Here is a 27,447-nt window from a genome sequence, read left to right as displayed (position 1 = left end):
AGGAAGAGATGAACATAAAATGTAATGAAGGTTGCAGTGTTTCCTCCCCACACCCAGTGGATTGTCCTGGGTCTCACGTCCATGATGAGAATGATGGGGATGGCAGCCAACGTTGATCAAGGGCACCGAGCACCATTCTAAGTACTCTGGGATGGATCAACTCACTTCCTCCTTGAAACAGCCCTATGGAAGAGGTAGTATCATTTACCCCATTTTACAGATGAAGAAACTGAGGCACAGAGATGAAGTACTTGCCCAAGATCATGGAGCCAGTAAGCGGCAGTCTGGAGCCGGGAGCTGTGCTCTTCACCCTGAGCCTCTCCTACCTTTATGGCTGCACCTGTGCAAGCCACACTCTTCTCTCATCTTCCAGTCACTGGATCTCCCCAACACCCACTGGAACTTACTGAGCAGGTCAGTGGTTGCTCTGAGCTGTGGAGCCTCGGAGTGGGTGTATGGACCTCAGACTGCTTCCGAGCTCCACAGAGGTCATGCCGGGGACCCAGGCAGTGCCGTTCTGAGACCCCTAACCCGCTCCCCGGGAGGCTCATACAGGTCAGTGAGCAAATCTAGATCACAATGCCCTATTTGTTTTAAAAAGGCAGCACCATTCCTGCTCTGAGCCTTCCTCAAGGGTAGCAGCTCTCACTCATTTCTGGAGAAGTGTGTCCCAGTCAGCGGCTTCTCAAAGCAGCCACTCCCTGCTCTCAGGCCAGCCTCCCAGATGGAAACTGGGACCGCGTGGTGCTAAGAGACACCCCCTCAGGGAGCAGGACCATATCTGAGCTCTCATACCAAGCACTGGTCTGGCTGAGTGTGAATGAAAACGGTGCCCACCGTATCAGTAAACAAGGAAGTCACAGCCATCAAGCCACTCCAGCTGCCCCTACGGTGAGCCCTGAGGGAACCAGGATGGAGACAAAGGGGCAGGCCTGCTGCCAAGCCCTCAGCCGTGCTCCCAGAGGGGCTTGGGATGGGAAAGGACAGGATATCTGCCCCTGGATAATCTGAGGTGCACATCAAAGGAATGATTTCAACAAGCCCAGACTCCTGCACCTCCCCATCCACAGAGAAAGGCCAAATTCCTCAACTTGAGATATTTGATTTTCTTTAACTAACAGTAATCTTTTGGTGCTCCCACTACCTTTGGTCTTTGTTGCAGACTCCCATACATTCTGCCTCTTCCCTTACCTCCTCAGAACAGTCCCTTATTGCTATCTGAGAGGCTGTCTCTCGGGCTTGAAGTCCTCACAAAGTTCGCCAAATAAAGCATAACTCTCAACTTTCAGGCTGTGCTTTTTTTTTTTTTTCAGTTGACATGAGCATGAAGCATTGCTTTACAAAAACACATTTCCCTCTTCTGAATCACTGGCTACAATTCAGGTAATAAGCCCGCTTTAGTAATTGACGTATCAGAGCTGCATGTGGCATCAAGGCAAAGCCTCCAGAATATTCCAGCGTTTTCCAGCCACACAGCTACAGCCACCATCAGTCACCAGGGGTCAGGAGAAGGACCCCTGCGCCAATGGACAGCTCTGAGTACTCCCTGTTTGTACTCACGCTGGACTGACCCCCTGTGGGAGGACCACTCGTATCCTTGAAGGAAGAAACCCAAGTCCATAAAGGAAAACAGCTCGAGTTTCCTTCCAGGACTTGATTGTACTGGGAAGCAATTACCGGTGGTGAACAGTAACCAGCCCAGAAAAGTGACTGCACACCGCCATACACTCTCCCTCCTTCACCAGCCACGTTCATGGTGGACCCCATTGGACGCCTGATGTGGGCTCAGACCTTGAACACAGCACCCAAAATGGTGGGTGTAGGCAATCAGGACTGTAAGCACACGGCTGGGGCCGACTCAGCTGTGGTCAGCTCCCTGGGTGCCCTGGGATGGGCCGGCAGCCTAGCGCCCCCCGGAGCAGGCTTCTCTCCAACTCTTCTTAGTCCTGCGTCCACTTGGGGCCTCCCCCTTTCCCAAGCCACTCTCAGCCTTCACTCCATGAATCTCTGCTTTGTCTTACTCTTCTTTGTGTCCCTCAAATCTCCAAACAGAGCTGGTGCAAGGGGGCCTGGAAAAAGCAGTTACAGGGGCCATCTCGATTCCCCAGGCAGCGCCTTCAACCCTGTGCTTTTCCAAGGAACATTACGGCCGCGGAGACCTCCGGCCTCTGCTCTCAGACAGTCCCAGCTGAGAACAGCTCTGTGGACTAAGACCGCTCATGATCCACAGCCGCTGCGTCCCTGAGCTCGGCCACCCTCAGGGGCACATGCACCTGCAAAATGGAACTAGCCAGTCACAGACACACCATCCCCTGGACCTGTCAACCAGCAGCACTGGTGCCACCATCCGTGCCTTGCTAGAAATGCCGAGCCTCAGACCCCAGCCCAGGCCTGCTCAATCAGCATCTCCATTTTAACAAGGAGACTCACATGCTTCAAGTCTGAGCACACTTCTGCCCCCAAAACTCAACAAATCCGGGGGGGGGGGGCAAGGAGCACTGGGACACATGGAAGGATGTGGTGGCAACCCTCTTTCTCCAAACGGAAGTCGGAACTTCACCTGTGGGGGTCCGAAGCACCAAGGAGAAAGAACATTCATCTGGTGATGGAAACCTATGGCCTCTTACATTTGGGCAAAGGGAGGGTGGCACAAATAAAGGGCATATATAACCTCACCCATCCTGCCTCAGGGCTGGACACTGGTGTAGCCCCACAGACCAACACTGGAATTGAAGAACATCTCATTATGTGAAGTATACTGGGACCATTTCTACAGCAGGATTTCCATCGCTTCTGCTCTGACTCCCTTCTCACGAGTCTCCGGGTAAATCTCAAGGGAACAGCAGCATTGCATGTAAAGCACTGAGTTCCCCCTCCCTTTCCCAGCACTGTCAAGGGTCCTGGCCCCCAGGGCCCTGAAAGAGAAATAGATAATTTACATATTTATATGATCATCCACACTTAGCTTGTCATCAGGTGACCCTACACGCACAGAAACCCACCCACTTTTGCCCGGGCCTCCAGTCATATCCTCACATTCCTGCCCGTCACCTTGGCAGGATGACTCCATTTGCTGTTGATGTGGCTGATTTAGTTTTGTGATTAACAACATGGGATCCAGAGCCAGGATGCCTGGGTTCAAATTCCCTCAGTAGTTCAAGCCTCAGTCTCCTTACCTGTAAAATGGGGACAACAGACCCTACCTCATAGCTTACTAGGAGGGTTATGTGAGCTATGACCGGCAGAGAATTTAGTGGCTGGAACATAAGTGCTTTATATACGTCAGTGGTAAATATCTGTGTGCTGATGAGTAACCAGGGGAACTGAGGGGACCAGGAGGGACCAGGGATGCACTGAGCATGTGCCCAGGCTCTTAGGAAGCACAGGCAGATGTTGGCCCTTATGCTCTTTACTTACGGAGCAGATCTGCCTTCCTAAGTCTACATTAGACCACTTTGAACAGCCTCCCTGACCCCGGGTGGGGAGCGGGGCTAGTTTTCCTCTTGCTGTGCGGAGAGCAAGTGGGCACAGATCCCAGCTCTCAGAAACCCATACGCCTGGAGGGGATGCAAAGCTGAGACAGAGGATGCAGGCGCCCATTAGAGCCCACCCCCCGAGTGAGCTGGGGGCAGGAGACCTGGGCCCGGGGCCCTCACCAGAAGAAGGAGTTCCCCCACTCGGAGCTGTCATCACCCTGCTTCTGCGCCCGGACGGTGAGGTCGAAGTGAGACCCGTCATTGGGCCACGCAAAGTAGAAGACCCCTGAGTTGAGGATCTTCCTCAAGGCTGTGAGGCGGTCCTCCTCCTTGGCCTCTTCCTGAAGAGGGTAAAAGTCGGTGGCAGTGATTTTGTAGATTTCGGCCTCCGGAATTCTGCCCACAGACGTGCAGCCTGTCACCAAAACCAGGAAGCTCAGGGAGGTGCCACCTGGGAGGGAAAGGAGACACGGGAGCTGAGGATCACATGGGCAGGGCAGCTTGCGGTAACACGGGGCCACACAGCCCAGCTTCCTGCTGCGACCACAGACATCCTGTTCACTCCCTGGCAGCCCAGGGCCCCTCACGTCACCTGAGCCTGAAGCCTGGAGCTGTGGCCCCTGCCCAGAGACCCCTGGAGCCTGCTAGAAACGAGAATTCTGGGCCCCACCAGGCCTCCAGGGCTGGGCCAGCCGTAGGTGCCTAACAAGCACAGGTGACCTGCTACCTTCCGGGGTCCGGAGGCACCGCCTGGAGCCTGCCCAGCCCACAGCCCTCCCCACAGCTGCCACTCCAGCCTCTCCCATCCACCTCTCCACGAATCCTCAACAGCTGCCTGACTCGGGGTCCCCAGCGGGGGGTCAGTCCTCCACGCTCTGTCACTGGAGTGCTCTCACCCCTGCCTGATCACAGCCCTCTTTCCTTTGCTGAAATCCTTCAGGCTCCCACTGGCCCACAAGGCTAACGTGGGACCTCCCACCCAGCCCCGCGCACTGTCCTCCTGTCCCTCCCCGTCTGTAGCACCCACGGTCCTACAGCTTTCACGGGCTGTCTCTGTGGCTCCTCAAATGTGCCCTGGAGCCCCGGGGCCTCTGCTAGCGAGGCCTTCCATAGCCCCCTCCCAGTTCACTTCCTCGCTCTACCCTTTATAGACTTTCCCCATGCCTCTGCCCACCCCTCTTGCCAGAAGAAACTCTTCTCCACCCTTCTGGGTTCAAGTCGGCAGCACCTCCTCCAGGGAGCCTTCCCTGCTCTCCTGAGACACTGCTAGTTGCCCCTTCTAAGTGCCAACAGCATCCCTGTTAGCCCTTGTCGCATGCAAAGCTAATACCTTCCTTCCCTGTCGGTGTCCCCCGGCATATTGGGGTTCCATAGGGTCAGAGCTCTGTCCGATTGTTTTATCCTGTCACCCCAGCACTTCGCACGGCAAGTGTTTGATCAACTCTTCCTAAATGAGCTCGCAAGAGAGCAGCTCGAGCCTCCCCTGCCCTCTGCGAAAGGTTACCCAGACCATCGTGACCCTATTGCCAGAAGGAGACACATCTCTCTGGGGACCCCTCCACGCCATCCGTGGCTATTTTCTGTTCCACATCCCCACTGCCCCACCATCCTCACTTTAGAAGGAGGCCCAAGAGACAACTCGGGTGAGTACCTGGCCTTTAGGGGCTGGTGTGGTTCCCGTCCAGAGGACACACCTCCCACTCCCACTGAGGTTTAAGGGACCCGTTCCCAGCACGACGTTCTCCTTGTGATCAGCAGTCATTACCTGGAGCGATGGTGGTCAATGTTCCTAGATCTCTGGATTCTCTGCTAAGGCCCCGAGACTGCCAATTCCACCGCTCGCCTGCCCCACACTTAGTAGGAAGAAGAGTGCTGCTGGGGCCAGTAATGTCTGGTTTTTATTAACTATCCCTTCATTCGACAAACAGGTCACCACTTGTACCATGCCTGCTGGTGGGGTGGGGGTGGGGGGAGTGTCCTACAGGCGACAATCCTGGCTCACATCCCCCCTCTCCAATAAGATGACCAGGACACCATTTTGAAACAACATAAGAACAAGGCAGTTATGCTGTGGACAGTGACAGGTGTCGGGGGCTGAGGGTCTTAAGTAGAACAGGCATCATTTCTAGAAGACAGGCGGGGTTGACGTCCTCAAATGTCAGCCTCACGAGTGCAAATATTCCCACAGCCTGTGCTAGAACCAACGCCCAGGCACCCCATCTGCCTCTTCTGATGGGCTCAGTGCAGAGACAAGCAGAGTTCAAGAACGGTCCCCTTGCAGTGGCCGAAGGACAGCCCCGTGGTCTGGGCTGCAAGCCCAAGATTAGACCCCGGAGGCGGTGGGTTCAAGGAGGGGCATGGAAAACTTTACTTTACGTCTCTCCATCTGAGTCGTGAAGCTGACTTCTAGTACCACTTCCTCAACAGCCTCTGCGTGGGCGGACAGAGTCCCTGGCAAGAGTCCCAGGTTGCTTTAAGGCAGTAGGCACTTCCTGTGCCGGGCAGCGGCCCGGGGGAGGCCCGGGAGGGCATGCTGCAGCAGGCACGAAAAGGCTCTTGAAATAAATGAGAACAAAGGGGATTCAGGCTCCTGAGTCCCAGGACGAGGGGCTCAGGAGAGGGTGCAGGTGAGTAAGAGGAGCCAGCACATGGCAGCACGTTGGAAGCAGATGCTTCAGTGACAGTTAATCCTCAGGGCAGTGCTTACCGTGTGTCAGGCAGGGTTCCACAAACTTCCTCCCATGGGGAGGCCCCATTTTTAGTCCCATTTTACAGGGAGGGAGACGGAGGCACAGGGATGTTAAGGAGCCTGGCCAAGGTGACACAGTGGGGAGCTGAGATTCGAATCCACTTTGCGGCTGTCCCACCTGGGCAAGTTACTCAAGCCAAGTCTGGCTCCAGAGCTGGTGCTCTTAACCACGTCCTTGCAGAAGGATGGCTGACCTGCCTAATAGGATTGCCACTGTACACAGGAGGGGCTGTCCCCAGGAAGCTGAATCGCCTGCCCCATGCACGGTTGGTCTGTGTTGGACCTAAAATGCAAACGTGGGTCTCACGGAGCCCAGACTCCATCCAGCCCTAAGGTCTGGCAGCCTCCAACCACTTTGCTGTGTCTCCTTAAGAGTGCAGTTGACCAGTGCATCCCTCGTGTTCAAACTGGTATCGGAAATTTTCATCATTAGTTTAAACAGTTGTCAGTAATATTTTCCAGCATATGCTAAATATTGACATGTAAAAAGAAAACCCTTGTGGGCCTCTTTACTTATATCCCGTGGATTCTAGATGGTGATTTACATTCATCATCATCTATTGTTTAAAAGGATCCATGAAGATCTTCTTTAACAGATGGGATTTCTACTCATTTCCAGTCCACTTTCCCCACATTTCATCCTAACATAACATCTTGTGCTTCCATGCCTTGTAGTGATCATCCGATCAAACTGTACAGTAATTTGATCCTAAAGCTCAAAGTCTTTAGAGAGTTTCTTCTGGCTTGACTTATCATTGCAATGACTTTTTATTTGTAATTAAAAATTTTTATTTCTTTTTTTTTAAATGGAGATACTGGGTATTGAACCCAGGACCTCGTGCATGCTAAGCACGCACTCTACCACTGAGCTATTTTCTGACCCCTGTAATGACTTTTAGTACATGACTGGTCAAACATTGTAAATGAAACATTTTGCTAAATAATCATTTAACAAAAAAAGTAAAGATTTGTTGGAAAAGCTCCTCTTAATGAGATGGAGGGGACGGCTATTTCATGGGTAAATATTATTTATTGATGGAATGAAACTAGGTTTCATACCAATTGTAGTTCTGTTTTTCATTTTCCCAGATGTAAACATTGAGGCAATTTATTCACACACAAAAATAGATAGGAATAGAAAGGGTGTCATTACAGAAATGCCACTCAATTCTTTAAAGTCTTTCTGAGTTACATGTTGAAAAAAATCACAATGATCTATTGACAAAATTACTGTTAATGCTGTCAGCTGATACCACAATTACTTATTCAATTTTGTGGAAAGCAAACGATGGACTGTCACCTGACTTATAAATAAATTTGTTACCTAGTGGTCATTGAGGTGACTGACTTCCTCAACTGCTGCCAGTACTTTGAACTGTGCCTTTGCTTGGCATCCTAGAGGCATTTACTTTCCGGAGCAACACATTGCGGTCAGATTCTGGGTAGGGGAAAGGTGAGATGGGAGAAGGATGGTTGTGGATGGAACAGGGAGGATGAGAAACCAGCCCCTCATCACAGGACATCTTTAGGCAAAATGAGTACTGGAAGGAGTTGAGGACCTGGAAATTGTTTTCCTCGGGCCCAATCATGTCCGTGTACCGCGGACAGTCTCTGTGACCCCAGAAACGCACTAGGCCTCTGCCTCCCCAGGAGGGGGCCCCGCCCGGCCTGCCCAGCCCAGTAGGTGGTTTCCCATCACGCCAGTACTGTCTTGACCCAGTCTACCTGTCCTGTGCCCTTGTGTGCTCTCATGTGCTGCAGGAGGCTGCAGGACTGTCAGTACAGTGTCGGCCTGTGGTCTCCCAGAGGACGCATCTCTAGGGGCTGAAGTGAGGCTGGAGGGACTCACCTGCCCCAGCACACGAGAAATACCCTGTGATGTCACCTGGAGCACGGGATCTAAGCTGTTTTCAGTAGGGCAGGCTCACTTTTCTCAGGGCCCAGAAGTAAAGTGGGCCTGGCAATGGTGGGGAAGGGGTCTCAGAAATCATTAGTCAAGGCCAAGTCCAGATGCTGGAAACCAGTTGGGATCTTATAGCAAGAGAAGACAAAACTCAAGCTTGCCTTGGCCTCAGAAGACAGGGCTCTGGGCTCTGAACACCTCCAGTGGCCTGGGGGGTGGCCTCTAGTAAGTTTCCTATCCTCTCTGGGTATCAGATTGGCACCCCATCCCTTCCAGCTCCAACACTCTGGTTCCGGGGCTCTGGCCGAAGCACGACCACGCCTGGGTCAGAGGTCGCAGGCCAGAGTCAGGTGAGGGTGTGGGGAGGGCAAGCAGTGAGTCACAGGCCAAAGGACATCTCAGAACCAGAGGGGGTCACACGTGCTCACAGAGGCAGCCTGAGCAGAGTGGAGCAATGGAGTCCCACCACCTCGCTATATGAACCATCTAATGGGAAAGGGTTTCAGTCTGGGAAGATGAAGAAAGTTCTAGAGATGGATGGTGGTGATGGCTGCACAACAATGTGAATGCCCTTAATGCCACTGAGCTGTACACTTAAAATTGGTTAAAAGGGTAAATTTTATCTTACATATATTTTACCGCAATTTTTAAAAATAACTCCTAAACCTCAATATCAACTTAGTAATCCTCTCCCTCAAGAGGGCTGCCTCACAGCTCAGCTCCGCATCAGAGCTGCTCGGTAGAAACCTGGACCCTGCAGTAGCAGTCTTATCTGGCTGTGGCCATTCGTCATTGTGGGGTCACAATGAGTCACACACAGACACAATGGTTTGTTCATTCAGGGACAATGCTGGGCATGGTCTGGGCTGGAATTTCTCTGTGTGTGTTCAGCCTCAGCGTTCTCTCCCCAGCCAGGTTCGTGGGGATCTCAACCCTGGGTGCCTACAGACCAGCTCACCTTCCTGTCTGCTTGTACAGGATCCTCTCAGATTTGTAAACAAAGGACTTGGGGAGTCTAGGCTGCCCCCACCTGTGAAGTGAGGAACTGGGGCCAGAGGCCCCAAGCCCCCTGACCCTGTCCTCACCCCCGTAGCAAGGAGCTCAGAATTCTGAAGACCTGTGTCTACCTGGCGCATCACAAGAACCGCTTTCACCTTCCCTGCCGAGAACCCGAGGGCGGTGAAGGCAGCAGTGCGCCGGCAGCTCCCACCAGCTCCCGAGAGCCAGCTGAGCACATCGTACCCCAATTCCACACTGGCCTGAGATCAGCCACCGTGGGTGCATTTACACCACGGAAATTGGCAAACACGACATATCAGGGACCTCCCCCTAGAGAGCTGGATATCAGATAATTGTCATCACACCACTGGGTACAAGTATTAAAATAAGACTGATGACCATTCCTTTTCAAGACTTGCTAGAGAACGCTGCATTCTTGGAATCTCAAAAGACTGCCAAACTTCCCTCTCCAGAGGTGGTCCATTCTGCAGGGACTGTCCACAGGAGTCAGCCCTCAACTAGCCTGTGCTGACTAACCACTCACCAGGAGTCACCGACCCAAAGGCACTCAGCTTGGGCCACATGCCTCGTTCTCCCAGAGAGACCCCTCTGTGGGACAGCCCCCTCCCACTCAGTACCCATGTTCAGAGCTATGGTCATTCTCTCATGTAAGTCTCTGAAGAACTATGTAAGATAAAGGTGAGGTTGTTTTCCTGGCTTGAGAGATGAAACTAGAATTGAGGAGGGTTGTCTAGTGCAAAGTTTATAGGACTGTCACGTACAGATTTACAGGCTGTGCACTGCAGGAGCCACAAACCATTATAGACCTCAAATTTATTCAACCCCTGAGGCTGTGAAACAGGGAGGCCTTGAGAGCTTAGGTTAAAAAAGAGTTAAATCCCTATAATCACTGGGCTCAATTCTTTTTATGACTATACTCTCACTTTCTATGCTTTGTACTGTGTATGTGTCAGGAAGCCAAACTTCTGGGCTTATCGTGGGGGCTCCACCCGCTTCCTGCTGGCATTTCAGAGGAAGGCGGGACTCTGGGCTCTCCATGAAAATCTACCAACTTGTGCATGTCTCTTAATTTCTAGCATAAAAGGCTATTTTCACTTCAGTAGATTGAAACTGAATAACTGCCCAAAGTTAAGAGCCCGAGGGGAAGTCTCTCTCTTTGTACAGAGACCTTCAGCCTACAAACGTCAAAAGGGAGGCCCATCTCCTCCGCGGGCCAGTTGTTGGTGGAAACTGGAAGTTGGAATTTCATTCGGGGCTGCCCAACTCCCTCAGCAAGTGAAGGAAAAAACAAAACAGATTACAGATCTGAGGTGAAGACTTGCAGAGGGAAAAGAAAATCAAGTTAAAGCCAGACACTCCTCCGTGTGGCCAAAGGGAATCTGAAAAACTCAATGACAAGGCCTAATCCTTCCATCCTTCAGATACCCTGGGCACTTGGAGAATGTTTGACAAAGGCCAAATAATCCTGACCTTCCAAAAGACAAACACACTCATTCCACTCGCCTTCTCGGTCCTTCCTGGAGGGCGATGCCTGCAGATGTGGCTGAGGTGTTCAGAGGACACCAGAAACGGGGGCCAGGGACCAGAGGCTGTGCTCACTCACCCCTCAGGGGAGGGGACAGCTCCAGGAGTTGGTCACTTCACACTCCGGCCCTGGAAAGACCCTGCTGAAGCCAGGCACCGGCAGACACCCTGACTCGCGCTGACAACATGTCTCTCGGGGCTCCCACCCTCCCTGGTTAGGACTAATTCCCTAGAGCTGATCTAAAATCATAGCCCAGGGTAAAAAGTTTCCCCTGGGATGTGGGGGAGGAACTGCTTTCCTGTCCCTGGACTCTCAGACTTTCTGCCCCTTTCAGGACAGAACAGTCGAGCGGTTGAAGGCAGCCCCTGCTGTTAGAAAGCAGGAGTTTAAAACTCAGTCATCACCTAAGGGATGCCTGACCTTGGGCAACTTACAGATGAGAAATGGACCATTAATTTACATACAAGAAAAATCTTGTCAGTTATAATTGTAAGAGGCCAATAGCTGTAACATATCTTAAATGCCCAGATGTTAGAATGTAAAAAATGTGTCACAGAATAGATGAAATAAAACTCTTAAGCTTTCTGATGGTAACGGTCCCTCCCTCACAGGGAGAGATGAGTTAATAAACTGAAACACTTAAAACTGTGCCTTGGGGGAGAGCGTATAACTCAGTGGTAGAGCACATGCCTAGCATGCATGAGGTCCTGGGTTCAATACCCAGTACGTCCATTAAAAAAACAAAATAAATAAATCTAATTATCTCCTCCCCCCCAGAACAAAAATGTCCCTGGCACAGAGTAAGTACCATGTAAGGTTAGCTGTCATCCTCACCTCCTCGTGACTAAGGAAAAGCCACAGGAATTTTTTGTAACTTCAGAAAAAAATCACTGCAGGGAAAAAACCTACAGAAACCCATGGCAGGCAGCACATCTTCATGAAAATAGTAAGGTTTTGGAAGCAGTTAGGTCCAGGTTTGAATCCAAGCTAAAATTCTTTTTTTTTTTAGAATGTAAATTCTTTCTTTCTTTATTGTTTTTGGAGGGGAGGTAATTAGATTTAGTTATCTATTTTTTGGAAGAGGTACTGGGGATTGAACCCAGAACCTCGTGCATGCTAAGCATGCACTTTACCACTTGAGCTATACCCTGCCCCCAAGCTTCTTAAGCAAGTTACTTTAACCCTCTGAAACTGTTTCCTTTATTGTAAACAGAATAAAGATACAGCATCACATTGGCTTGATTTTAGGCTTAAAGAAGTTAATGAACATTTAGCTCTTGGCACAAAATAGACATTAAATAAATGCATTTTGTCATGTGGGTGCTAAGTGTTTTTCCTAAACACTGTTTGGCAATGATCAAAGTCATCATCATAGTTCAGAAAAAAATCTTCCCACTAAAGAAAAGACCCAGAAAAGTAATGGCAAACAACAGTGCTATTCTGCTGGCTTAAAAAAAAAGCCTCAGTTCAGGAAAACAGCTGCTGCGTGGATGTGAGATGTGTGTGCTTGGTTCGGGAAGAGCCTCCGTGCCTGCATCTGGTCCACTCACAGCCTGCTCTCGTCTTGGCCCCATAAGTCACCAGAGATGCTGAGTGGGGACAATGTAAATGAGGCGGCTGAGAGAGGAGGAAGGAAATGGGGGCTGCAGTCACAGAAGTGCACCTGGGCTTCCATGAGGTCCGGGAGTGCAGAGGTGACCCAGTGGCCCCACGGGGAAGCTGTGACGCTGGGCTGATGGCTCAGCCCGAGTCTCATACTAAGCAAGGATGCCCGGTGTTCCTGTAAGTTCTCTGCCCTTTCTAGTAAGACCACTCGGTCCAGTTTTGAAGCATTTTCCCTTGCTCTTGCTCACACACCATCCTCGGTGCCCGTGGTCAGGGGCTGGTGGCTTTCTCTCCCTGCCAACAACGCCCATCCCAGCTCCTTTCCCTCAAGACCCACCCAGTGAGCCCAGGGGCTTCTGGTCTCTGACATCCACCCATTCTAAAATACAGATCCCTTGTAAACAACAAACAACCCCCTTGGGCTGCCCTCCCCAGACCAGGCTGGAAAAATGTAGATCCTGGTGGGTGAACAATGAAGGTGCACTTCCTCTGCACCTGGAGGGAAGCGGCTCGGGCAGGTGAGAACCAGGCTGCGCTCACCGTGACCTCCTCCCCAGCCTGGAGGAGCAGGCTCAGCGAAATAGAGAAACATTTTAAAAGATGATAACAGTTGTTAAAATAACATGCCGACATCCCACGGTCTTTCCAAACTAACATAAAAGAGGCTCTACCCAGCGCTAGAAGTCTAGGACCGGGCGTCTGACGGCCGCTCTCCTCCGAACCATACTCACCAGCCTTGAACCTGAGCTCCCCCAGGCAGCCATACGCGTCGGTGAGCTTTCCATACTGGCCCTTAATGACCTCCTTCTCTTCCGGAGCTGGAGGAGAAACACAGCACAGACAGCATCAGCCGAGCCTCCTGTTGGACTTCATTCACTGCTGCCTTCCAATGCGGCTCCCCACCCACTCAGAAAAGAAAACGCAGAGACAATAGCTCGGCACCAAATCATATGTTTGGAGGCTTTAGGATTAGCAAATCACTGGGCTGCAGTGATTTAGACCATCCCACCAAAAGCTTGCTCTCTGGAAGCTCTGACAGCCACCCGGGGGCACGAGAAGGTGAGGGGAGTGGCCGGCTGGCGGAGGTGCTGGGGTGGGAGCCGGCAGCAGGTGCCTTGGGAAGTGTGGTCACTCTGCGCCGCAGTCCCCGTGCTCAGAAACAGCAGTGAGTCATCGTTCCCTGATGCGGAGAACCTTCCTTCCTAAGAATCGTCCACTTTGTCGTGCCAGGGCTCACTTGCCCCCAGGTACCTGCTAACCTGCGGTGGCTAAGTGGGTGCCCAGGTGCTCAGGCCTGGGTCCAGTGGAATCCCAAGGTGGGCTGATGAACAGAGGGCCCTGGGTCCTCAGCAGTTACTGGCAACATCCAGGGCAAGACTCAGCCTGGTGCAAAAGCAAAAGGAGAAAAACTGGCAGAGGGAAGGACCAGGAGCCCTTAAGCTTGACAATGATGCACGGACACCGTGGGAGGTGCCATTGGCTCTTCTAGGGGCCAGGCCTTTGGCTCCCTTCTCAGAAGAATGTTTCTAAATGCACAGAACAAAACATGAACACGGATGAATCCTCAAACAAGGACCTGGCAAATACCCTCAGGGAGACTGACTGTGGAAGCAGTCACTCAGCCTTGAATGAATTCATCTACTGCAAGAGCCCTCTGTCTGGGAGACAGGACAGCCTGCGCAGACCCTGGAGCTTCACAGAGTGCTTTTGGGGAATCTGTATAATCTCTAAAATTGTATGAGAATTTTTTGATGTATATTTTTATGAGGCTAGGACTCAAAATTTTCATCAGAATCTCAAAGGAGTTAGTGACACCAGAAAGGTTAAGAACCAGTTTAATAAATTACATTTCCTTCTAATAGTCACGTGACTTTCCCTAATTGATTAGGCTTTTTTTGGGGGGGGGATGGAGGGGAAGGAGCAGAGTAACCTCAAGGTAATTACTAAAAGGACTGGGAAGCCACAGCCCTGCCTACTCCATCGACCTGCCTCAGAGGATGCCGGGCAGCTGGGAGGTGGTGGAATGATGTGTTAGTTTCCTACCACTGCAGTAACAAATGACCACACACTCAGGGGCTCTAAACAACACAAATTTGTGAACTTATAAATCTGCTGGTCTGAGGTCTCTAGGGTGGGTTTCACTGGGTTAAAATCAAGGTGTCGACAGGATGGTGTTCCTTCTGGAGGCTCAAGGAAAGAACCCATTTCCCTGCCTTTTCCAGCTTCTAGAGACGCCCACATTGCCTGGCTCCTGGCCTCTTCCTCCCTCTTCAAAGCATCACTCCGATCTCTGCTTCCATCTCCACGTCTCATTCTCCCTCCCTCTCCTGCCTCCCTCTTCCATCTGTTAAGGACCGTTGTGTGAGTACACTGGGCCCCCAGATAACCCTGATCTCTCCCATCTCAAGGCCCTTAATCACATCTGCAAAGTCCCTTCTGCCACACGTGGTGACACTCGCAGGAGCTGGGGGTTAGGACGTGGACATCTGCGGGGCCCACAGATGGAGACAGCCCACTTCTCAGAGCCCACGGGTCTCCTGCTCCAACACCGACGTTACCGAGGAGGACGAGGCATCCTCTCCATCCCAGAGTCGGCTCCCAGCCGAGATCAAAGGCATCCTCTGCCCAGGGTGGTGACAAGCCTGCCATTAAAGGACGGGCCCGGTGCCATGTGCCCACAGAGCCCTCCTGGAAACGGCCTGCTCCAGGACAGCTAAGTCCTGTGAAATCCCAACCTCATAGGTGGAAGCAAACATCCCCGTGGCAGGCCCTTCCACGGCCACACACAGCATCTCCTGGTCCAACCAGGGAGAGGTAAACTGGGCAGCTCCTGGGCTCACCTCTGTGGACAAGTTATCAAGTGCAAGTGAATAATTGCAAAATATATATATTCCAACCCTCAGGGATTTGTAAAGCCTTTGAACAGAACCCCAGATCCTGAGTATTGTCTGGGTCTCACTTTGTCGACCATAAAACAAGGGAGTCTCTGCACTCGTGCCCCGCTGCCAGCAGTCCTGACCCAAGAAAAAAGGTGCCGGGAGACTGCCAGCCAAAGCAGCGTGGTCACCGCCACACGTCAGAGGCGGAAACGTGACCGCGGGAGAAACTGGAAACAAAGCTGAGCCCTTGGATCTCAGAGGACAAGTGTGCACTTCACGTCCCCCCCCATCACTGGGAAAATTAAACACAGATAAAAGAAGACTTTTCATCCTATTTTTAAAACAAACAAGCAGAACACTACCAGGCCACCGTGTCCCAGTTGAATCCTGTAAATTATTGACGCCCTAATATGTAATCAATGCCATCATCCCCAACTTTTACACGGAGTGACTCATGGCGGGTCACGACCTTAGTGCGCATGAGAGTCCTGGGAGAAGATGCTTTTCCTGCACCACAAACAGACCGGCTGTAAACAAGCTGGTGGCTTAAAACAACGAAACGTTATTAGCTCTCTGCTCTGGGGGCTGGAAGCCTGGAAGCAAGGTGTCAGCAGCCACGCCTGCTCTGCAGGCTCCAGGGGAGGGTCTCCCCGCCTCGTCCTGGCTAGTGGTGGCCATCCGACTTGGTCCTTCTGGGCTTACAGCTGCATCACTCATCACCTGGCTGTCTTCTCCCTGTGTGTCCGTGTGTCTCTCTGCTCTCCAAAGGACACTCCATTATATCAGATTTGGGGCCCAGCTGACTCCAGCCCGACCTCATCCCAACTTAATCAGTTACTCCTGCGATGACCCTATTTCCAAATAAGGTCACATTCTGAGGTACTGGGAGTTACAACATCCACATATCTTTTAGGGACACACGGAACCCATGAGACTCGGCAGCCTTTTCCTTTGATGAGCCAGTCCTGTCAAAGCCCAGACTAGCTGCAGATCATCTCTCCTTTTATCAACGTCTTCCTCTCCAAGGCTCCTTCTGACCCCTCCAATGTGTAAGTAGGATGCATCCCAGCCCTGTGAGGTGGGGCCCCCCTCGCTGACCTCACAGCCCCACCGCCAGCACTCCCAGAGGCCTGACCTCCCAGGCAGCCTGTTTCAAAACTACCCAACACCACTGCTCGCCCCAAGTAACTATTTCCTCACTTAAGTTCGAAAGAAGAAGAAATCCAGTTTGCTCTTCAAAAGGGAGGTCACAAACCAAATGTATGTAAGTCCCAGGGAGGTAACGAATGAATGAAACTGCTGGAAGGGGCCGTGGGCGACCAGAGGACAAATGCCCCTGCCAAGGGGACACACTGTCCACTCCTGCCAGCTGCCCCCAGGTGGGCAAACCAGCCCAGTGCCCGCAGGGCTCCAGTTTTTTGAGAGAAATAGGACACTCCCGATTTCTCAGTGTTGGCAACCAATCCAGATTTATTTTAAGCAGCGTGTGGGCTGCACACACCTCTGCAGTCTGTATTTGGTCTGCCCATTCGCAACTTCTGTCCTTCCTTGCTTAATGTCTCAAAAATAGAACTTTCCTGTCTTCCATGTGGCATTTCCGGTAGGTTTTTCCATGTGAGAATGTTTTTGCTTCCCCCACACCCTCGCCATCGGGGCCCCTCATTCACTCTCCCACTCTCTTCCTCCTACCTCTCGCCCTGGGATTCAGCTATTCATTCAGTGAACATGTATTCAGAAGCCAACTGCAACTGGCACCATCCTAAGCCGGGGCTCCGGCGGGGATCCAAACAGACCCAAACTCATCTACAGCAGAGCCAGCCGAGGCAGACACTGGGCTGCAGGGACACATGTCATGAATGGATGAGTGATGACAGTGGAGGCCAACCTGGTGGGGGTGGAAGCCGGAAGCAGTGACCCTGATAAGGCACCCACAAAGGTGACGGAGCGGCAGGGCCTGCGCAGTGCCAGGAACAAGAGCACAATACAGACCATGATGTGAGCTGAGGAGAAAAAGAGAGCAGGGAAGAGGGGGAGGAAGTGGGGGCTGTGGAATTTACACAGGGTGGTCTGACAAGGCCTCACTGCTGAAGTGACCTTTGAATGTAGACAAAGGAAAAGAGACAGGTGGCTGAGGGGGAGATGGGGAGCACTACAGGCCCAGAAGAGCACACGCAAAGGTCCTGAGGCAGAAGCATTCCTGGTATGTCCAAGGACCAACAAGATCAGCATGTCTGACAGAAGACACAGAGTTGGGGACACACTGCAAAGTGCTTTCTATGTCAAAAAAGACTTGGGGTTTCACTCTGAGTGAGCGGGAGGCACTGCAGGGTTTTGAGGGTCTCTTTGGCTGCTCTGTTAAAAAGAGATTCTAAGAGGGGCAAGGGAAAGGCAAGGGGACTAGGGAGGAAGCGACAGTGATCCAGACAAGAGACGATGCTCAGACCAGGGTGGCAGGAATGGAGGTGCTGGGAACACACACACACACACTTTTTATTATGGAAACTTATAAAGAAAAGCAGAGTAGTGTAACAAACCCTGTGTATCCACCAGCTCCAACTGCTATCAACTCATGCTCAACCTTATTTCACGCATACCCTGCACCTGCTCTCCTACACCTTAAATCAGGCTTGTAATGTGGTCCTCAGACAATAAGCATCAAACGGTGTTGGAGATAAGACGCCCCGCCCAGCCCTACTGAACCAGAAACTCTGGGCCTGAGGCCCAGGAATCTGTGTTTTCATGAGTCCTCCTGGTGAGAACCGCTGCCTGAGATTATTCCAAGGGAATCCCAGACTTTGAATAGTTTCGTCTATACATATTTCAGTAAGTCTCAAAAAAGACAAGGGTTCTTTAAGAAAATGTAACAGGAAGGGTATACCTTAGTGGTAGCATGCATGAGAGAGGTCCTGGTTTCAATCCCCAGTACCTCCACTGAATGAATGAATGAATCAGTCAATCAATCAATCAAACAACCTAATTACCTCCCCCCCAAAATAAAAAAAAATTTTTTAGTGAAATCACAATACTATCACATCTAAAACAAATTTAACCATAATTCCTTAACATCATCAAGTAGCTGCAAATATTCTGAAGGTGGAACCAAAAGGATTTGTGCACAGACATGAGAGAAAGGCAGGGTTCAAGGATGATGCCACGTCTTGCTCCTGAACACCTAACAGGATGCTGTGGCCATCACTCACAGTGTCCGTGAAGACGGACGGGCCAGGTCTGGGCAGCACACCAAGAGCTCGGGTCAGTCAGACGGGCCCACAAGGCCCAAGGTGCTCATAGGCCCCCGAGTAGAGATGTCGAGGATGGAGCTGAGCATCTGGAGTCCGGCAGAGACGTCCGGCTGAAGATAGGAACTGGGCTTCCCCGGCAAGCAGAAGGTACTTAAAGTCATGAGATGAGGGGAGACCGTCTAGGGAGTGCGTATAGGAGACAGTGTGTTTTAAGGATGGGGAGATGGAAGAGAAGTGGCTAAAAAGATACGAGGAGAACCAGCAATGCGTGGTGTTGGAAGCCAGGACAAGAGTGTTTCAAGGAGACAAGAGTGTTCTGAGAGGCTAGACGCTGCTCCATGTCCCGTAACGTGAGGGCCAAGCATTTGTCATTTTAGTTACGTACAGGTGAGCCAAGAAGAGCAATTGCAGTAAAGGTGAGGGACAAAAACCTAAGTGGAGAGGAAGAAAGAAAACAGAGATGATGAGCAGAGACACTTCTTTGAGGAACTCATGTGCATGTGTGTGCACACGTGTGAGCTTGTGTGTGCATGCATGTGCATGTTTGTGTGTGTGTGTGTGTAGAGAAATGGGAGGTTGTAGCGTGGGAAGTGGGGTCTAAAGATTCCTCCAAGAGGGGGAGTTAACACCAGTTAGTGTGCTGGTAGAAATGGTCCAGGGCGGGTAAGAGCTGCTGGAGCAGGACAGAGGGGGACCCGCCGGAGCAGAGCCCTGGACGGGGGAGTGAGTTGGGGGCTACTGGACATAGAGTCCACGCGTGGCAACAGGAGAGGAGACACAGGGACAGATGTGGTGGTGGGTGGCTGTGGTGCAGGCACGGATGGAAATCCTCTCCTTGTTGCTTCAGTTTTCTCAGTGACAGGAGAAGCAACCCATCAGCTCTGAGAGAGGAGGCGGAGGCGTGGCAGAGCAGGGAGGGACAGGTGCGGGGCAGCTGTCTGGGGGGTGGGAGGGCGAGTGGAATACAGGAGTGTAACTGAAAGGCCCATCTGGATCCCGGGACCCCGAAGGGGCAATGAGACCCATCGACATGGGGGCGGGGGTCATCTCCAGAAACTTCCAGCTGCACAGATGCAGGTCCAGGTGAGGAGAGCAGGCGCTCCCCAGTGGTTTCACAGAGTGAGTAGGACGGAGTAAGAGAAGGGCAGGGGTGGGACAGAGGGAGAGGGCAGGAGGTTGAGGAGGGACAGCAAGAGGTGGCAGGTTCGCGCAGCCCCTGCGGATCAAGATGGTGGGAACTGGGGGATTGAGGGATGAGCTGGAAAGACGAAGGTGGAAGATGAAAAGCAGGATGCCTGGCAAGAGGGCAGAGGGAGATGCCGTGGGAGGGAGCAGCGGAGCCCAGGTGGAGGACACACTCCCTGGAGGGTGGGAGGGCGGGAACAAAAGGTCAAGGTCATCAGAAGGATCAACAGGCAACTGAAGGTTCTAAGAATGAGGGCAGGACTCAGTGTGGAAGAGGCCGACAGAGAGGAAGAGAAAACCATCAAGGAACAAATTTCAAGGAGGGGCAGAGAGTGACGTGGTTCCGTGGTGAGTGCAGACAAAGGATTGGCAGAGCCTGCAAGAGAATCTAACCCTAGGTTAACTTTCTAGTCCTGTTTCCTTGGAAACCGGATAAATGTTGTCTCTGTTTCTAGACAACATAGCTCATGATAAAAATAGACCCGATAGAAGGCCTTGTTCCGGAGGAACCGCAGGTGACCAGACAGTGAGAGGCCAGCGGAGACTCTTGCGTGGAGCTGTCCTTTAAGGGGAGCTGGAAGCTCAGCCGCTGGACCTGACACCAGACCCTGCGGGAGGGAGGCTTCTCAGCAAGGCGGCCCCGGCACCCGCGGCCCGTGAGCGAGCAGCACCTGGGGTCTCCCAAAGGCCGTGTGGACTCGCAGGGCTGCTGTACGGATGACTCCAGAGAAGGACACTCCGTGCGGCCCCACCAGTCAGCTGTGTTTCCCGTCCTGGATGCCAAGTGGGGTGCTGACAGTTTGGATGTTCAGATGAACCCAGGAGGACCTCCTGGTGGGCGCAGGACATGAGATTCCAAGTTGAGTGCTTCTATGGTGAAGGGAAGGAGAACGATGTGGAGGCGGCCAAGAGGAGCCTGGGGGACACGCATCCCACCCCCAGGTCTAGTGGCCACGGGGAGTGGGGGCGAAAGGCCCCCGTGTAAGAGGCCTGCAGGGGAAACGGTGTTTGCCCCAAAGCAGGACCAGGGATTCTGGTCCGCAGGGCAGGGCTCTGTCATCAGACGTCCCAGGGCCGGGCAGGTCTCCGTGGGAGCCATCGTGCTCACCGCCGTAGCCAGGGTCGGCTCTGCTCCTTAGAACCCAGGCCAGGCAGGCCGTGTTCCTGGTCAGCAGGCAGCCGGTCTGGATCAGTACTCAAACCAACCACATGTGCTTCTTGCTGTCATAATATTTTCCACAGTAACACGCCTCAAGGAAATTCCAGCAAAGTCCAGCCCACAGGTCAGAAAAATAAGTAGGACAGTCCCACAGTGCAGACGACTCAAGACGAAGGTACCATTTGTGGCTGCGTTCTTGTGCCCGATATTAAACCAGCTTCTTGTATTGCATGGTCTCAAGAGGATAGAATCGTCAAGATCAAGGTCGGTGTCTGCTTCATGTGCTAATTCTGAGCTCAGCTCAGACTGACTTGCGGCTGTTCCTTCCAGAACTGTCAGTTGGGAGCTAACGCAACTCTCCAGACAGACAATGGCTTTCCTCCCCGGGCGGGTGATGGAGGCTGCAGGAGGGTTGCTAAGTGAAGTGGAAATCAAAACATTGGTCTGAAACAGAAGCTTGAGAGCCAAGACAAAAGCCACTGGGCAGGCTCGTCAGCCCCACTAAGAAACTCTCCTGCCCTCCCCACCACCTCTCTCTCCAAAAGTCCAAGCCACATGAAGGAGCCAGTGAGGGGTCGGGGAGGACACTCAAAAAAACATTACTAAGCAGATGCACTGCCTCCACCAAGGCTGTGCTCGCGTGCATCACCCGCCAGAGAAAATCAGAGGACAACACATGGTGTCCTGCAGCCACAGCTGGATAAGCAGCTGGATCAATGCCCCTCCTGGCACCAAGGTCAGTGGTGACTGAGCTGACCAGGCTCGGGGAGGAGGCCAGCTCCTCGCACAAGAGGGCTTGAGGGCATGGCTGCCCACTGAGCCTTTCTAGTTGAGTCTTTTTTTCCCCAGGAATCCAGGTCTTAAAAAGACGCAGTGCTGACTAAGCTTCTGACAGTGCCAGGCGATGGAGGCCCCTGGGCAGGGCCAGGGTGGCCATAGGTCCTCCCACCCAACAGGGAACAAGAATGAGCATAAAAATACCCGCAAGTCTACACACATGTGCATGTTCTCTTTAGACATGGGGGAGAGGTAGATCCTTCGGGGCAAATTTCAAGGCCTGGCCACAGACCTCACACCGGGGCCTTCCATCCCTCCCCCTGCCCCACATGACTCCTCCGGATCCTGGCCTGGTGTGTCACTTCCTCATTCTACAAACCCTTCAGTTTGCCTCCTATGACTAACAAATTAGGTCCCCGGTCTGGGCCTGGTGCTGGAGGTTCCACTCCCAGCTACTTTTCCAGTTTCTTCTCTGACTGGCCAAGCCAGTTTCTCAGTACTTCCCATCTTCTTACTTACTCCAGAAGAAGTACTTCCTTACTCCACCCGAATGCCCCTCCCAGTCCTGCTGCAGCCCCACCTGAGTGCCTCCTCCCTCACAGAGAAGCCCTGTTTCCATGTGCACGTGCACACACACACACACACACACACCCCTTCAGAGCCATGTAGTGTGATCCAAGTACATCTTCTCATGCTACAGGAGTACAGGGAGGGAGAGGAGGGGAAAGTCACACCCTTTCACACTTCAGTTCCATCACTCAGGAAGGATGCTGGATGCGTACTGTGCACCAGGTGCTGCTCTAGGCCCTGGGGAAGCAGCAGGGAGGCAGGAATATGCCCAGGGGAAGAAGCATCCTTCAGAAAGGAGGTGTGATGACCTGGGCAATGCTGCTGGAAGGAAAACAGATCTGCACGGGGTCCTGCAAGGCGGCAGTCTCTGGGGAAAGGGCTTCAGAGTGGTGATGTGCACCCAAGCCTGGCTGGAACCGCATCAAGGGAGAGCGGGAGGAGGGAGAGTGCAGACAGCACACGTGGAAACCCCTTCATGTCAGGGAACAGAGAAAGGAGGCAGAGGGGTGGGGTCGAGAGAGGGCGTTTCTTACCGTGAGATATGACAGTCTGCTGGTGTGACGGTGGACATCACCTAGCTAAGCAGGAAAGGGGGAAGCTGGGAGCAAAGGCTTCAAAGGCGAGAGGGGACAGGACCAGGGGGAAAGGCAGAAGAGCAGGAGAACTGAGGTCATGCTCTGTAACAGGGAGGCGGTGCCAGCAGCACAGGGCAGGCGGATGAGGTGACGGGGCTTGTCAACGTCCTCTTGTTAATTACTTTCATCCTCTCAGTGAAATAGGGGGTGAGATCATCAGCTGGGAGGGACCAGGTGTGCAAGGCTTGAGGCCATGTGAAGTCATCACCCTGGGGAGTGGACGAGAAGTCTGGCGAGGCAAATGCCCGAAGACTGCTGAGCAGCACCCAGAACCTTTATGAAGTTGGGACAGACGCGTCCACGTGATGGGGTTTTCCTCCAGCCCATCCAGCAGCAGGGGGCCGGAGTGGACTAGAGAGGAGAGGACTTAACACAGCAATGGGTACTCTGCCCAGCAAGTATGAAGGAGAGAGAATGGAGGCTGTGCCAGACAGGAATCCGCAGCATGGAGAGAATCGACGCAGGACAAGAAGAGAGGAGAGGAGGGCAGGGGAGGGAGGATGGTGGGAAGGATCAGGGGCCGTAGACCAACGGTCTGCATGGAGGTTCTGAGGTGTTAGGAGGGCGGAAGGCAGCAGAGAAGGACCTTTGATACTGCACTTGCAGGGGGGCGCACTAACTGGTGATGAGACGGTTAGTGCTGTGACGGGAGATGGAAGGGACAATGGGCAGTGAGAGGCCAGCGGGGCTAACGCGCACGACCTCACCTAGGATGGGGCAGGAGGTGTGGCAGGAGAGCCTGGGGCACCAGGAGCCCAGCCCTCCATTACAGGAGGTGGCCAGGAGGAAGGCAGGCTTCTAAGGAGGGAGGAGGGACTGGGTCTGGGGTCTGGGAGCAGCAGCAAGGTGCAGACACCAACCCCGCCTCCAGTGAGGCTGGGTTTCGGGGAATGTGTCAGGTGAGGACAGGATAAGGTTCCAGGAGGCTGGGATGAGAGCTGATCAACCTCCCAAAAGTTGATTCCTACTCTACATTTTCATCCAGCATCCAGACAACAGCCCATAACTCACTTCTCAGGCTTCTCTGATTTTTGGAAATTTTTTCTTTGGACAGACTCATCAAGGACCTGACTGGTGCAGGCTGTTCACCTGTGTCAGATGCTCACACTGTCACGGTGCTGCAGCCACGCTCTCTGGGGACCCCCGACCTGCGACACTCGGTGGCACACGGGTCCAGGGAAGATAGGGGAAGCTCAACTCGAAGCAGGCATACTAATAACACTCTGATACACCCCCACATATCTGCGATGTGCGGGGGTGTAGCTTGTGACTGGTTTGGCCTCTTTCTCCACCTGTGTCTATTAACTAAACACACCTGCTTATTCACGGAGGCCCCACCCAGCGTCCAAGGAAAACGGTCACACTTTTTTTGACAAAAGGGCAGAAGAACTCTTCTCCAGTGAACCCAGTTACATCGCTTCACTGATCCGGAAACCACCCCCCAAAGGCTTTCTGTACCTGGAATTAGCTCCAGTCTTGGAAACTGAGAGGCCTGAGGCAGGGTCAGAACCTGGCCTTAGAGTCTTCATTGCTTCCCAGCAGGGAGTCCCCAGGTACACCCCCAGGGACACCGGTTACCCTCAGATGTTGGTGTGTGTTCTGTGAACAAAAGGTCAGACGTGTTTGAGGAATGCCGGGCTGGCTCAGCACGTGGGTTTACTGCAGGGCCTCACCATCCTTCATACGCCGCCCTGAGTCACCCATCTCCAAGAGGGACCAGGTCCAGACTCCCCCAGTCATCTGCCCGTGAAATCCTTTTGTGTGGGGAGCCCCTCTCTGAGGAAGCCTGACTTTACAGAATGCCTCTGACGCCTGCCCACAATCCCTCCAGGGGGCCTGTTTTGTCCTCCCCAACCCTGGCTTTTTCAGACAGATGCCATCCCTCCCGCCCCAAACGCTGGCCATGGTGGCCTCGTCCCACTTCCTGCCGCTCCTGGTCCTGTCGCAGCTGCTGCTCATGCCCCAAGGGCCAGAGCCCTGCCCGGACGGTCCGGCCCTGCGCCAAGCTCAGCAGGAGCCTGCGCAGGAGTGTCCCTTACAGGCCAGGTCCAGCCTGGGCTTGTCTGGGAGTGGATGGGGCTGAGCTGGGGACCAGTCAGGAGAACCAAACGTGTGCAGGGGCGGCGGTGGGGAGGGCAGGGGCTCAGGGGAACAGACAGGTGTGAGGGCGCAGCAGCAGGCCAGGAGGGCGCGGTGGCGCTGAGTGCGCTGTCTGCCAGCCGGGCCTTTCGGACTTCAGCGCCCGAATCACAGCAGGGGGACGCAAGAGGAACGGGGCAGAGAGAGGAAGGCACCCAGCCACCCAAGGCTGCCCTCAGCCACCCGCTCGCTCTCCTGCTTGGGCCATTTGTATTCCTCCTTCTGAGAATGACTTACGATGGCTTTTGCCAATTTTTCTGCTGAACTATGTGTCCTGGTACGTCATGACCTACAGGCGTGCTTCCACAGCACAGCGTGCTCGCCAGTCTCTGCCCTCACAGATGCCGCAGAGGGCCGCGCGCAGTCCTTCCAGGCTGCCGCTCGTCTTTTAACTGCATTTATGGTGTCTTTTGATATCCCAGAGTTTTACATTTTTATGTAATCAAATCTATGAATCTGACACGGGGTGAAGGAGGAGCAGGGGTCTGAGGGTGCCGCCGACGCTGTTTCCACATCTTCGCGCTGGTGCGTGGTGCCTTCACTCTGAAAATTCATGGAGCTGTCCACTGAGGATGTGTTCATTTTTCTGTAGACATTATATTTCAATAAAAAGCAGTTCTTAAATCTCTCAGCTTTTTTCCCTTTATGACTCCTGAGTTTTATGCTTTGCTTAGAAAGGCTTTCCATACCACTGTGAAAGCATCTCCTATATTTTCTTCTAATGCTTTGAAAGTGAGATTTCTTTACATTTAACTCTTAAATATCTCGGGAATTTATTTTAACATATGATTTAATGTAGGGCTCTAACTTCATTCGTGTCCACATGGGCTTAACAAAACCTTTTTCTAGGGGAAAGGGTATAACTCAGTGGTAGAATGCATGCCTGGCATGTACAAGGTCCTGGGTTCAATCCCCAGCACCTCCATTAAAATAAATAAATAAAAACCTAATTACCTCCCCCAACAAAAAAGAATAAAAAAAAAAACCCACCTTTTTCTAACTCTCTAGCTCTGGTTCCCTGGGAACTCTACAAAGGTAAAATATCAGCCATGTCACCAAGACAACACCGCTTACAGTAAAAATGAACTTCATGAATGATAACCCCCTGATGAGGACACTAGGCCTGGGGCTTCCTTAAGCGTGACAACTCTTGCAACTAGGGAGGCCCCTCCGTGAACATTGGGATCCACATCTATGGGGATTTTATAAGGGATACTGGCTTCTTTGGGCATGAGGCTTTAAGCCAGAGAGATGCTAGTTACCAATGGATGGCTGTGCAAGCAGTCAGTCACCTGCATGAACTGCTGCAGAGACCACTCGGTCCTCGAAGAGCGTCAGCCAGCAGGGACGTGCAGGCAGGTGAGGTTTCCACCTTTCTCCTTTCTGACCAGACAGCTGAGGGGGGCTGAATATTTGGCTGAATAAGGGAAGGGCCTAACTGCACAAACACCATTTATTATCTACCTTTTCCTTGGCTGATTTAAATGATCACCTTAATAATAAATTAAATTACTCTATTTACACGAGTCTGTTCTGAGCCCTCTCCTCTAATCTATTGATTTTTTTGCCTAATACACCATTGTTACGGCTTTACAGTATGATTTACTGTCTGGTAGATCAAGTCTGATCCAATCTTTTAAAAAAAAATTCGGCTATTTTGGTCATTCCTTCATCATGCAGCGGAGTTTCCTGAGCCTCCCCTCACGTCCGACAGTGTTGCGAAGACCTCCCAACTCTTACAAGTTTCCTGGGGCTGCTGTAACAAAGTACCATCAACTGGGGGATTGGAGCAATGCAGTGTATTAAACAGCTGCAAAATCCAAGTGTTGGCAGAGTCACGCTCCCTCTGAAGGTTCCCGGGGAGGATCTTTCCTGCCTCTTCCAGCTCCTGGTGGCCCCAGGTGTTCTCGGGCTGGTGGCAGCTCCCCCCCACTCTCTGCCTCTGTCTTCACAAGGCCGTCTTCCCTCTGTGCTCTGGTCTTCACAGGACATTCCCCTCTCTGTGCGTATCCGTCTCTGTGTCTCTCTTCTTATAAGGACACCAGTCCTACTGTATTAAGGACCCACCCTACTCCAGTACAACTTCATCTTCATTTATATCTTAATTATGGTGACAGAGACCCTATTTTCCAGTAAGGTGACTTACTGGAAATTAGGACTTGAACGTATCTTTTTGGGGAGACACAGTGCAACCTACAGCATCCCAAGAAGCTGGTATTCTCACAAACAACTGACATCGTAAGTAAATAAATAAGGTAATTTCGGTGATGAGTGCTACAAAGACAAGAAAACAGGTAAGGGAACAGAGACAGCTGGGGCGTGAAGGTCATGGGCTAGCTGGCCAGGGAGGTCAGGAGCGTCTTGCCCGAGTCCCTGAGTTTGGCCTACGTGAGGACAAGGGGGTCAGGCAGAGTTCTGGGAAGCGCATCGCGGGCGGCGGGCACAGCACGTGCAGAGATGCGGAGGCAGGAACCGGTCAGGGTTACTCAGGAGGCGTGAGCCCAGGAAATGGTGGGGGACGAGGCTGGAGAAAGAGCCAGGGCAGAGGACTGGGCCGTGCAGGCGTGGTCAGGCCGCCGTGTG

At 52.5% G+C, this 27,447-nt stretch overlaps 1 protein-coding gene across 4 annotated transcripts in view; it reads right to left on the bottom strand.

The window, feature by feature from the left end:
- The window catches only part of SYNJ2 (synaptojanin 2), an 87,532-nt gene that overhangs the window by 48,793 nt on the left and 11,292 nt on the right, over positions 1 to 27,447 (bottom strand). For all 4 annotated transcript variants that reach the window (XM_072966115.1, XM_072966116.1, XM_031679843.2 and 1 more), the window contains exons 2-3: positions 13,010 to 13,096; positions 3,657 to 3,927 (exon numbers count right to left, since the gene is read on the bottom strand). In XM_072966115.1, coding sequence (XP_072822216.1) covers positions 3,657 to 3,927; positions 13,010 to 13,096 — 358 coding nt within the window. The remainder of the gene's footprint in view (positions 1 to 3,656; positions 3,928 to 13,009; positions 13,097 to 27,447) is intronic.

Source organism: Vicugna pacos, chromosome 8 (genome assembly GCF_048564905.1).
Source record: "Vicugna pacos chromosome 8, VicPac4, whole genome shotgun sequence".
NCBI lineage: Eukaryota > Metazoa > Chordata > Mammalia > Artiodactyla > Camelidae > Vicugna > Vicugna pacos.
The sequence above is the reverse complement of the archived record's forward strand: the minus strand, read 5'-3'. Positions and strand labels throughout refer to the sequence as shown.